This window comes from Ranitomeya variabilis, chromosome 1 (assembly GCF_051348905.1).
Source record: "Ranitomeya variabilis isolate aRanVar5 chromosome 1, aRanVar5.hap1, whole genome shotgun sequence".
In the NCBI taxonomy this organism is placed as follows: Eukaryota; Metazoa; Chordata; class Amphibia; order Anura; family Dendrobatidae; genus Ranitomeya; species Ranitomeya variabilis.
Window position 1 is genome coordinate 337,831,487 of NC_135232.1, and position 13,030 is coordinate 337,844,516.

A 13,030-nucleotide genomic window follows, 5' to 3' on the forward strand; every position below is an offset into this window, starting at 1 on the left:
CAAAAAAAATAATTAGTGGGAGATAAATATTGGCAAGTCTGCCTCTGTGCCATTGCTGTGTGTGGCATCTGTCTCATTTGGTGCCACCGAAAACCACTGTGTAATACTGGGCCATTTTTTTTTTTTCTAAATTCTCCCTGTAAAAAAAAAAATAATTAGTGAGAGATAAATATTGGCAAGTCTGCCTCTGTGCCATTGCTGTGTGTGGCATCTGTCTCTCATTGTGTGCCACCGAAAACCACTGTGTAATACTTAGCCATTTTTTTTTTTGGGGGGGGGTAAATTCTCCCTTTTAAAAAAAAAATAATTAGTGGGAAATAAATATTGGCAAGTCTGCCTCTGTGCCATTGCTGTGTGTGGCATCTGTCTCTCATTGTGTGCCACCGAAAACCACTGTGTAATACTTGGCCATTTTTTTTTTTTTTACAACTTCTCCCTTTTCAAAAAAAAATAATTAGTGGGAGATAAATATTGGCAAGTCTGCCTCTGTGCCATTGCTGTGTGTGGCATCTGTCTCATTGTGTGCCACCGAAAACCACTGTGTAATACTGGGCCATTTTTTTTTTTTTCTAAATTCTCCCTGTAAAAAAAAAAATAATTAGTGGGAGATAAATATTGGCAAGTCTGCCTCTGTGCCATTGCTGTGTGTGGCATCTGTCTCTCATTGTGTGCCACCGAAAACCACTGTGTAATACTTGGCCATTCTTTTTTTTGGGGGGGGTAAATTCTCCCTTTTCAAAAAAAAATAATTAGTGGGAGATAAATATTGGCAAGTCTGCCTCTGTGCCATTGCTGTGTGTGGCATCTGTCTCTCATTGTGTGCCACCGAAAACCACTGTGTAATAGGCCATTTTTTGGGGGGGGGTAAATTCTCCCTTTTCCCAAAAAAAAATTAGTGGGAGATAAATATTGGCAAGTCTGCCTCTGTGCCATTGCTGTGTGTGGCATCTGTCTCAATGTGTGCCACCGAAAACCACTGTGTAATACTGGGCCATTTTTTTTTTCTAAATTCTCCCTGTAAAAAAAAAAATAATTAGTGGGAGATAAAGATTGGCAAGTCTGCCTCTGTGCCATTGCTGTGTGTGGCATCTGTCTCATTTGGTGCCACCGAAAACCACTGTGTAATACTGGGCCATTTTTTTTTTTCTAAATTCTCCCTGTAAAAAAAAAAATAATTAGTGAGAGATAAATATTGGCAAGTCTGCCTCTGTGCCATTGCTGTGTGTGGCATCTGTCTCTCATTGTGTGCCACCGAAAACCACTGTGTAATACTTAGCCATTTTTTTTTGGGGGGGGGTAAATTCTCCCTTTTAAAAAAAAAATAATTAGTGGGAGATAAATATTGGCAAGTCTGCCTCTGTGCCATTGCTGTGTGTGGCATCTGTCTCTCATTGTGTGCCACCGAAAACCACTGTGTAATACTTGGCCATTTTTTTTTTTTTTTACAACTTCTCCCTTTTCAAAAAAAAATAATTAGTGGGAGATAAATATTGGCAAGTCTGCCTCTGTGCCATTGCTGTGTGTGGCATCTGTCTCATTGTGTGCCACCGAAAACCACTGTGTAATACTGGGCCATTTTTTTTTTTTCTAAATTCTCCCTGTAAAAAAAAAAATAATTAGTGGGAGATAAATATTGGCAAGTCTGCCTCTGTGCCATTGCTGTGTGTGGCATCTGTCTCTCATTGTGTGCCACCGAAAACCACTGTGTAATACTTGGCCATTCTTTTTTTGGGGGGGGGTAAATTCTCCCTTTTCAAAAAAAAATAATTAGTGGGAGATAAATATTGGCAAGTCTGCCTCTGTGCCATTGCTGTGTGTGGCATCTGTCTCTCATTGTGTGCCACCGAAAACCACTGTGTAATAGGCCATTTTTTTGGGGGGGGTAAATTCTCCCTTTTCCCAAAAAAAATTAGTGGGAGATAAATATTGGCAAGTCTGCCTCTGTGCCATTGCTGTGTGTGGCATCTGTCTCAATGTGTGCCACCGAAAACCACTGTGTAATACTGGGCCATTTTTTTTTTCTAAATTCTCCCTGTAAAAAAAAAAATAATTAGTGGGAGATAAAGATTGGCAAGTCTGCCTCTGTGCCATTGCTGTGTGTGGCATCTGTCTCTCATTGTGTGCCACCGAAAACCACTGTGTAATACTTGGCCATTTTTTTTGGGGGGGGTAAATTCTCCCTTTAAAAAAAAAAATAATTAGTGGGAGATAAATATTGGCAAGTCTGCCTCTGTGCCATTGCTGTGTGTGGCATCTGTCTCATTGTGTGCCACCGAAAACCACTGTGTAATACTGGGCCATTTTTTTTTTTCTAAATTCTCCCTGTAAAAAAAAATAATAATTAGTGGGAGATAAATATTGGCAAGTCTGCCTCTGTGCCATTGCTGTGTGTGTGTGTGTGTGTGTGTGTGTGTGTGGCATCTGTCTCTCATTGTGTGCCACCGAAAACCACTGTGTAATACTTGGCCTTTTTTTTTTTTTTTTACAACTTCTCCCTTTTCAAAAAAAAATAATTAGTGGGAGATAAATATTGGCAAGTCTGCCTCTGTGCCATTGCTGTGTGTGGCATCTGTCTCATTGTGTGCCACCGAAAACCACTGTGTAATACTTGGCCATTTTTTTTTGGGGGGGGGGGTAAATTCTCCCTTTTCAAAAAAAAATAATTAGTGGGAGATAAATATTGACAAGTCTGCCTCTGTGCCATTGCTGTGTGTGGCATCTGTCTCTCATTGTGTGCCACCGAAAACCACTGTGTAATACTTGGCCATTTTTTTATTTTTTTTTTAAATTCTCCCTGAAAAAAAAAAAATAGTGGGAGATTAAGATTGGCATTTCTGCTTGAGTGCCGGTCCTGTGTGTGCCATCTGTCTCAAATTATTGGGGCACAGAAAACCAAGTGTGTAACATTGGGCCTGATTTTCCTTTCAGTGTCAGGCACCTGTAAAGGTATATATAAATCCTACAGAAGTTTGAGTTCACCTTATAAGTTGTTTTACAGTAACAAATACCGTTACTTTGGTTACGTTTTGCAAACGATGAGGAAGTCTAGTGGAAGAGGTCGTGGCCGTGGGCGGTCATTGTCAGCTGGTAATGATGGTAGTGGTGGTGGAGCATCAGGTGGTCGTGGTAAAAGCAGTACATTACCTAAGTCTCGAGTTGTTGAGCCAGGTTCGTTGTCTGGCTACACAAGGCCTCGGACGCTCTCTTTTCTGGGAGTAGGAAAACCACTTTTGAAGCCGGAGCAGGAGGAACAAGTATTGGCTTTCATAGCTGACTCTGCCTCTAGCTCTTTCGCCTCCTCCTCGGAAAGTGACAAATGTCAGAGCAGTGCATCGTCAGTGGATGCTCCCGGTCGGGAACAAGTCGCTTCCTTGTGTCCTTCACCCAGAACAACAGTGAAGGATGCGTCAGTCGACACAACAGGTTACTCCATGGAGCTCTTTACACATACCGTTCCTGGGTTAGACAGTGAAACAGTTAACAGGCCATGCCCATTAGAAGTTGAATCGGACATGGAGTGTACAGATGCACAGCCACAGCCAGATTACTATGCTGTTCCTTTGACTCAGACCAGAACATTGCCCTCGCAGTGTACTGAGGCAGAATCAAACCCAGCGGAGACTATGGTGCCCCGTCACGAACGCTATACCACCGGTTTACACGGTGACACAGACGAAGTTGCACACGACATAGAAGAGGAGGTCATAGATGACCCAGTTGTTGACCCCGATTGGCAGCCATTGGGGGAACAGGGTGCAGGCGGCAGTAGTTCTGAAGCGGAGGAGGAGGAGCCGCAGCAGGCATCAACATCACAACAGGTTCCATCTACCGGGCCCGTATCTGGCCAAAAACGCGTGGCAAAACCAAAACCTGTTGGAGGACAGCGTGGCCATCCGGTTAAAGAAGCTCAGTCTGCAATGCCTGAAAAGGTATCCGATAGTAGAAAGAGTGCAGTCTGGCATTTTTTTAAACAACATCCAAATGATCAGCGCAAAGTCATCTGTCAAAAATGTTCAACTACCTTAAGCAGAGGTCAGAATCTTAAAAGTCTAAATACAAGTTGCATGCATAGACATTTATCCACCATGCATTTGCAAGCCTGGACTAACTACCAAACATCCCTAAAGGTTGCAGCACCCTCGGCCAATGAAGCTAGTCAGCAACGCTACATCCCTTCCCTCACTGTAAACCCACCATTTCCCGCACCACCTGCAGTATGTGTGCAGCTTTCGTCGCCAGGCCAAAGCAGTCAGGGAATCACCAGGTTTGCAGTAGGAAACACTGCATGTAGGGCACCGGCAAGAATAACATCTCCAACCCTCTGTCACTCACCCATGTCCACCGGCACCACCGCTAGTTCCACGATCTCCAGCTCTCCAGTCCAGCTCACCCTACATGAGACTCTTGTTAGGAAAAGGAAGTACTCATCCGCGCATCCGCGTACACAGGGTTTGAACGCCCACATTGCTAGACTAATCTCATTAGAGATGATGCCCTACCGGTTAGTTGAAAGCGAAGCTTTCAAAGCGCTGATGGACTACGCTGTACCACGCTACGAGCTACCCAGTCGGCACTTCTTTTCTAGAAAAGCCATCCCAGCCCTCCAACAGCATGTTAAAGACCGCATCGTCCATGCACTCAAGCAGTCTGTGACTGCAAAGGTGCACCTGACAACAGATGCATGGACCAGTAGGCATGGCCAGGGACGTTACGTGTCCATCACGGCACACTGGGTGAATGTGGTGGATGCAGGGTCCACAGGGGACAGCAATATTGGGACAGTTCTGCCTAGCCCACGGTCAAGGAAAGAGTTGGCTGTAGGCGTTCGCCCCCCCTCCTCCTCTTCCTCCTCCTCCTGCAGAAGCGAGAGCTCGTCCACAGACCGCAGTCGCACATCCACTCCATCCGCAGCTGCCACTGTTGCACACCAGGTGTGCCATTATGGGACAGCTAGTGGCAAGCGTCAGCAGGCTGTATTGGCAATGAAGTGTTTGGGCGACAACAGACACACCGCGGAAGTTCTGTCCGAGTTCTTGCACCAAGAAACTCAGTCATGGCTGGGCACTGTACATCTTGAGGCAGGCAAGGTAGTGAGTGATAACGGAAGGAATTTCATGGCTGCCATAGCCCTTTCCCAACTGAAACACATTCCTTGCCTGGCTCACACCTTAAACCTGGTGGTGCAGTGCTTCCTGAAAAGTTATCCGGGGTTACCCGACCTGCTCCTCAAAGTGCGCAGACTTTGCTCGCATATCCGCCGTTCGCCCGTACACTCCAGCCGTATGCAGAACTATCAGCGTTCTTTGAACCTTCCTCAGCATCGCTTAATCATCGACGTTGCAACAAGGTGGAACTCCACACTGCACATGCTTCAGAGAGTGTGCGAACAGAGGCATGCTGTTATGTATTTGTGGGAGGATACACGGGCAGGCAGTTGGATGGCAGACATGGAGTTGTCAGGTGTGCAGTGGTCGAAGCTACAAGACCTGTGTCAAGTCCTTCAGTGTTTTGAGGAATGCACACGGCTGGTTAGTGCAGACAACGCCATAATAAGCATGAGCATCCCCCTAATGCGTCTGCTGATGCAAAGTTTGACGCACATAAAGGAGCAGGCGTCTGCAGCCGAGGAAGAGGAAAGCCTTGATGACAGTCAGCCATTGTCTGGTCAGGGCCGTGTAGAGGACGCGGTAGCGGGCGAGGAGGAGGACGAGGAGGATGATGGGGATGAGTACTTTTTTAATGAGGAAGCTTCTCCTGGGCCAACAGAAATTAGTGGCGTTGCAAGGCCGGGATCTGTTTTTTTAAGGGAGACAAGTGACGTAGATTTGCCTGTAACTGCCCCTCAAACCAGCACAACCGCAGATTTGACAACTGGAACTTTGGCCCACATGGCGGATTATGCCTTACATATCCTCAAAAAGGACACACGCATTATTAAAATGATGAGCGATGACGATTACTGGTTGGCCTGCATCCTTGACCCTCGCTATAAAGGCAAATTGCAAAATATTATGCCACATGAGAACCTCAAACAAATATTAGCAACCAAACCGTTGATTCAGGCATTCCCAGCACACAGCGCCGGTGATGGTTCTCACACAAGCTGCAGGGGGCTACAGGGCAGAGGTGTTAGGGGTGCACAGATCAGAAGTGGCGTTGGACAGAGGGGTTTTCTGACCAGGTTGTGGAGTGATTTCGCAATGACCGCAGACAGGACAGGTACTGCAGCATCTATTCAAAGTGACAGGAGACAACATTTGTCCAGTATGGTTGCTAATTATTTTTCATCCCTTATCGATGTTCTCCCTCAAGCGTCATTCCCATTTGATTACTGGGCATCCAAATTAGACATCTTGCCTGAATTGGCAGAATATGCATTGCAGGAGCTTGCTTGCCCAGCAGCTAGTGTGCTATCAGAAAGAGTATTCAGTGCTGCTGGTTCAATATTAACCGAAAAAAGGACTCGTCTGGCTACCTAAAATGTGGATGATCTCACCTTCATTAAAATGAACCACTCCTGGATTTCAAATTATTTTGCCCCACCTTTCCCGGCTGACACCTAGCTTTCCTATTAAAAGGTCTTGCTTGTGGACTGGTCTTACTGAGTGTTCCAATCTCTTAATTTGCAGCAGCTGTTTGTTCAGCATACGACATGTTTACACCTCCCCCAATGGGAAAACTCCCCCCACGGGGCCGTGGTCTCGCCACTTGTCGCAAGCACCCGTTACAGTGCTGTTTGTCTGAAGAGGTGGGTGTGCCCGCTTTTGGTCGACGGCACTGCCACTGGGTCCCTCATAGTACAATGTAGTGTCTCTGGCGGTGGTGGTGCGCACCCAACGTCAGACACACCGTTGTAACATGAGGGGCCCTGGGACGGTACCGCCGGCCATAAGAGAGTTCCCCCACCCCCCCAGCTCAAACTGTGCTCTACCACGTGCAAAATTATCTCGCACAGCTCCACCAATGTTTAGTCTATGCGCTGACATCATTCAATGCCTGGCACTGACAATACCAATTTGTTGACATCTATGATGCTAGTTAAAGTAGTCTGGGTCAGTGTCCTATATTGACACCAGTAAATACTAAGTTACTGCCAAATTACTTTGTCAGAAACTCAGCAGATGAGCCCACCCCTGTACCTAAGTATGTCACCTTTTTTTTTTGTTGTTGTTGTTTTGCGAGACATTAACATCTATTTATTTTTTGTGAGTACTAACTGTGTCAGACACTCCTTGCAATCCTCCTCCGCTGACCACAATGCTGCCTGTGTATCCATGTAACCGATTTAAAACTGCCGTGAGCCTATTTTTTGTTATGTTAGGCCTTCGCTAGCCTGTCTGCGGTCACTCCTTGCAATACTCCTCCGCTGACCACAATGCTGCCTGTGTATCCATGTAACTGATTTAAAACTGCCATGAGCCTATTTTTTGTTATTTTAGGCCTTCGTTAGCCTGTCTGCGGTCACTCCTTGCAATACTCCTCCGCTGACCACAATGCTGCCTGTGTATCCATGTAACCGATTTAAAACTGCCATGAGCCTATTTTTTGTTATGTTAGGCCTTCGTTAGCCTGTCTGCGGTCACTCCTTGCAATACTCCTCCGCTGACCACAATGCTGCCTGTGTATCCATGTAACCGATTTAAAACTGCCATGAGCCTATTTTTTGTTATTTTAGGCCTTCGTTAGCCTGTCTGCGGTCACTCCTTGCAATCCTCCTCCGCTGACCACAATGCTGCCTGTGTATCCATGTAACCGATTTAAAACTGCCATGAGCCTATTTTTTGTTATGTTAGGCCTTCGTTAGCCTGTCTGCGGTCACTCCTTGCAATACTCCTCCGCTGACCACAATGCTGCCTGTGTATCCATGTAACCGATTTAAAACTGCCATGAGCCTATTTTTTGTTATTTTAGGCCTTCGTTAGCCTGTCTGCGGTCACTCCTTGCAATCCTCCTCCGCTGACCACAATGCTGCCTGTGTATCCATGTAACCGATTTAAAACTGCCATGAGCCTATTTTTTGTTATGTTAGGCCTTCGTTAGCCTGTCTGCGGTCACTCCTTGCAATACTCCTCCACTGACCACACCAATGCTGCCCGTGTACCCCTGGAACCTATTTAAAAGTTCATAGAGCCTATTTATATATTTTATTTAATATTAATAAAGCCATGATGGACTACGCTGTACCACGCTACGAGCTACCCAGTCGGCACTTCTTTTCTAGAAAAGCCATCCCAACCCTCCACCAGCATATAAAAGACCGCATTGTCCATGCACTCTGGCAATCTGTGAGTACAAAGGTGCACCTGACAACAGACACATGGACCTGTAGGCATGGCCACGGAAGGTTACGTGTCCATTACGGCGCAATGGGTTAATGTGGTGGATGCATGGTCCACAGGGGACAGCCTACTAAGTCTGTCTGCAGTCCCTAATTCAAATTGTCCTCCACTGTCTAAATCTGAGCTTCAACCTTCAGGCTCTCATTAAGTGCTTTTTTAACCAAATATTGGTGGTTGGGGCCTACTAACGGTGTCTGCCCCTCCCTGGTGTTTTCCCTCAACTGAATAAAGCTGAGCTTCAACCTTCTGGCTCTCATTAAGTGCTGTTTTTTAAAAAATTGGTGGTTAGGGCCTACTAACGGTGTCTGCCCCTCCCTGGTGTTTTCCCTCAACTGAATAAAGCTGAGCTTCAACCTTCTGGCTTTCGGCCTATAGTATCAGATATTAAACTGCATTTGGCCTTCAATTTTGGTTACGGCCTACTAACGGTGTCTGCCCCTCCCTGGTGTTTTTCCTCAACTGAATAAAGTTGAGCTTAAACCTTCTGGCTTTCGGCCTATAGTATCAGATATTAAACTGCATTTGGCCTTCAACTTTGGTTACGGCCTACTAACGGTGTCTGCCCCTCCCTGGTGTTTTCCCTCAACTGAATAAAGCTGAGCTTCAACCTTCTGGCTCTCATTAAGTGCTGTTTTTTAAAAAATTGGTGGTTAGGGCCTACTAACGGTGTGTGCCCCTCCCTGGTGTTTTTCCTCAACTGAATAAAGCTGAGCTTCAACCTTCTGGCTCTCATTAAGTGCTGTTTTTTAAAAAATTGGTGGTTAGGGCCTACTAACGGTGTCTGCCCCTCCCTGGTGTTTTTCCTCAACTGAATAAAGCTGAGCTTCAACCTTCTGGCTCTCATTAAGTGCTGTTTTTTAAAAAATTGGTGGTTAGGGCCTACTAACGGTGTGTGCCCCTCCCTGGTGTTTTTCCTCAACTGAATAAAGCTGAGCTTCAACCTTCTGGCTCTCATTAAGTGCTGTTTTTAAAAAAATTGGTGGTTAGGGTCTACTAACGGTGTGTGCCCCTCCCTGGTGTTTTTCCTCAACTGAATAAAGCTGAGCTTCAACCTTCTGGCTCTCATTAAGTGCTGTTTTTTTTTAAATTGGTGTTTAGGGCCTACTAACGGTTTCTGCCCCTCCCTGGTGTTTTCCCTCAACGGAATAAAGCTGAGCTTCAACCTTCTGGCTTTCGGCCTATAGTATCAGATATTAAACTGCATTTGGCCTTCAACTTTGGTTACGGCCTACTAACGGTGTCTGCCCCTCCCTGGTGTTTTTCCTCAACTGAATAAAGTTGAGCTTAAACCTTCTGGCTTTCGGCCTATAGTATCAGATATTAAACTGCATTTGGCCTTCAACTTTGGTTACGGCCTACTAACGGTGTCTGCCCCTCCCTGGTGTTTTCCCTCAACTGAATAAAGCTGAGCTTCAACCTTCTGGCTCTCATTAAGTGCTGTTTTTAAAAAAATTGGTGGTTAGGGCCTACTAACGGTGTGTGCCCCTCCCTGGTGTTTTTCCTCAACTGAATAAAGCTGAGCTTCAACCTTCTGGCTTTTGGCCTACAGTAGCAGATATTAAACTGCATTTGGCCTACTAGTGTGGTTGGGCCCTTAAAACAGTGTCTGCTGCTCCTGGGTTTACTACTCCACTGAACAAAGCAATGCCGCCTGTTTAGTCCTGTTACCAATTTTGAACTGCATTTAGCCTACTTTATTCTTTGGCCCTATATCTCTTTCCTCCTCATCCTGCCCATTGCCCAGCCACTGCTAGATGAGTCTGCTGGTACATTCACCTAGACCACTACATTCCCCTTGCACTCTACACAGCCAGAATCTGACCCTGCTGAAAGTAAGGTTCCCCTTCCCGCATGTTATACCACCTTACACAGGGACAAAGAGGAAGGTGCAGATGAAAGTGCAGGTTCCTTCATCAGGTGGGGGGGCATACTCGTTGGCGACATCACTGGCACAGGGCCCCTCAGAGTACACAAAAGTGTAGCTGCTGGTGGGAGGCGCCCCCGCCGTGCAAACACACCGCTGTACTTTGAGGGGGCCCTGTGCCAGTGCCAATGCGAACGAGTGGGCCCCCCCTGCTTGCTCAGGATCACAGCACTTGCAACGTTGAAATACTTACCTCTCCCTGCTCCACCGCCGTGACGTAGTCCACGTTTCCTGGGCCCACTAAAACCTTGAACCAGCCCTACCCCCCACAACTTTTGCCAAATGACCCCCAAGTTCCAATGCCCAACTATTATTATAAAGTTAATTAAGATTGACAAGCTTCAGAAACAAGAATGGATGTTTTTGGCATTAAAATGGGCACTGTAGGTGTTTTCCTGGCCTCCACTCACTGCCGACTATGCTTCCCCATTGACTTGCATTGAGTTTCGTGTTACGGTCGATCCCCGACTTTTAGCGATAATCGGCCGACTGCACTCGACTCGACTCTGGACAAAGTCGGGTTTCACAAAACCCGACTCGATCTTAAAAAAATGAAAGTCGCTCAACCCTAGCAGTCACTGCTGGACGATCGCAGCGAATGGTAGTTTATCTTTAAGACTCCTTTCTTTTCACCTGTGTTTAGTTGCAGTGAGCTGTAAATGAAATTAGCTCTCTGCTGGGAGCCATGGGCAGGCTCCTTTCTGTATAAATCGCTACAGAGAGTCTCTGGCTGCCAGTTATATAGTTCAGCTAGACCTGGTCTCTATGATCCTTGTTTCTTTACTTTGTATACCCTGTTTTGTTACCTCGGTTTGTATTTTTACCGTCTGTTTGCTTTTTGATTTTCTCCCTTAAGTGACCCCAGTTTGCCCCAATAGTCAGCATCTGACTTCGTGGCCCCTGCCCGTGGTCCCCTATGTAAGTCTAGATCTATGTACATGAGTTAAAGGGTGAAGGCAAGGGCAACCCCAGAGATCTAGTAAACATAGTGGCTTTACACTAAGCCTGTCCATAGACGCCCTATTATCAGCTGCCAGGCTTCCACGAATAGTGCACCATGGGCCATGACACATATGGCAGTTGTATAGCACAGCCAGCATCTGCCTAGTAGGGAGCAGGCTCAACTCCTAAGTGAGCTCGATACCACATCCCGATGAATGTACAATACAGGTTGTTTTTTGTTTTGTCTTTTTTGTTTGGAGGCATGTACATTTGTCAATTTTCAATAAAAATTTGATCAAGGTAAAGTGCATATTTCCTTATGATTTAGCATTTTATAAACTTTAACTCTCTATCCTTTTTCAGGAAGTTTGTTCGTTGTTCGTGTGGATGGACATTTTTGCTCCTCTCTGGATTTGTTCTCCTGGTTTCTTTGGTACCCACTGGACGCCCGTTGCTCTCACTGAAGCACCTTTTAAGATTGGGAGTAAGTACATCTGTTTGCCAAGGTATTCCCTATTTATTCCAACTCTTGGAGGATCTAACTGGCTCCTGTCACCAACCATTGCCCCCTGGTACACTATTAATCCATCGGCTGGAAACTAGACAAAGTTGTCAAGCAGAAGGGCACCAATGGCAGGGTTACCATGTTTCTCCACAGACCTTCACACTGACATTGTGCTGTCTTTCTTTGGCAGAAGAACTGTCCGTGTTTGTTCGCTATTTGCGAAGAGGCTATCCTGCTGGCACTTCTCTGCGTTTAGTCTTTTTGTTGAATGCCAGTCTTCTGGGATTGTACAATCTGCTTTTAGTTTCCACTGCACTTTACGCTCCTAGCTATACCCAATGTGTGGTTGGTGTAGCCATTGGGACACTGTGCTGGCATCTCACCTATCGCGGCTGGTTCCGTACACCCTACTCACCTGGACCACCTGGTTTTGGAATGTTTCCCAGACTGGCTGGAGCAAGAAATAAACTAGGATAAATAAAGTTAATTACTATTTGCCTCATGCCTGGGAATCTACCATTAGAAACTTTAAAAATTCAAAATTATGAACCCAAACTGGAAGCCCAACTGGAAAGTTAATATATTTCTTGATAAACACGTTACAGAGCATCAGGACAGCTGAGAAGATAAATGAAGAATCTTATCAATGAGAAGAAATAATGAATAATAAAGATGATCTACAAAAAAATGCTACCTCCATATCTGTAATATTTAATTATTGTAAAATTAAAAACAAATTTAAGGCTTGTTCAAACAGTCACGTTATACGCATATGTGCTGTCCATGTGCACCACGGACTGCAAAGGGAGAGCGCACATATCCCTTATAATTAGTGGGCCAGTGCACATGGCCGATTTTCCACATGGACCAATGATCTTCATGAAAAAAAAATGTCAACATAACTACCAGTATTCTTCTCCGATTTACAGTACAAACGAGTGCATGTAAATAGCAGGCAGCTCCTGTACTCATCCACATACTGGATGAGTACACATGGCTGCGCACGGTGTCAGTCACGTCTGCAATTTGCACAACTAACTGGACCGAGTACTAGTATGTCCAGCTGAACTCACTCTAAGGCCGGGGTCACACTTGTGAGTGTAATTCGAGAAACTCGCCAAGCCTCTCGTATCAATACCCGGCACTGCCGCCGGCACTCGGGACCAGAGTGTGTGGCTGCATAGAAATACATGCAACCGCACTCTCCGGTCCGAGTGCCGGCGGCAGTGCCGGGTATTGATGCTTGAGACTCGTGCGAGTTTCTCGCATCACACTCGCAAGTGTGACCCCGGCCTTAGAGTGAGTTCAGATGTGGCAGAA

General features: G+C 45.9%; 1 protein-coding gene across 1 annotated transcript in view; it reads left to right on the forward strand.

Moving 5' to 3' along the window:
- The window catches only part of FITM1 (fat storage inducing transmembrane protein 1), a 33,207-nt gene extending 20,387 nt beyond the window's left edge, over positions 1-12,820 (forward strand). The window contains exon 2 of the mRNA XM_077299467.1: positions 11,569-12,820. Within this exon, the coding sequence (XP_077155582.1) occupies positions 11,569-12,187 (619 nt within the window). The 3' untranslated portion in view covers positions 12,188-12,820. The remainder of the gene's footprint in view (positions 1-11,568) is intronic.
- The last annotated feature ends 210 nt before the right edge of the window (positions 12,821-13,030 follow it).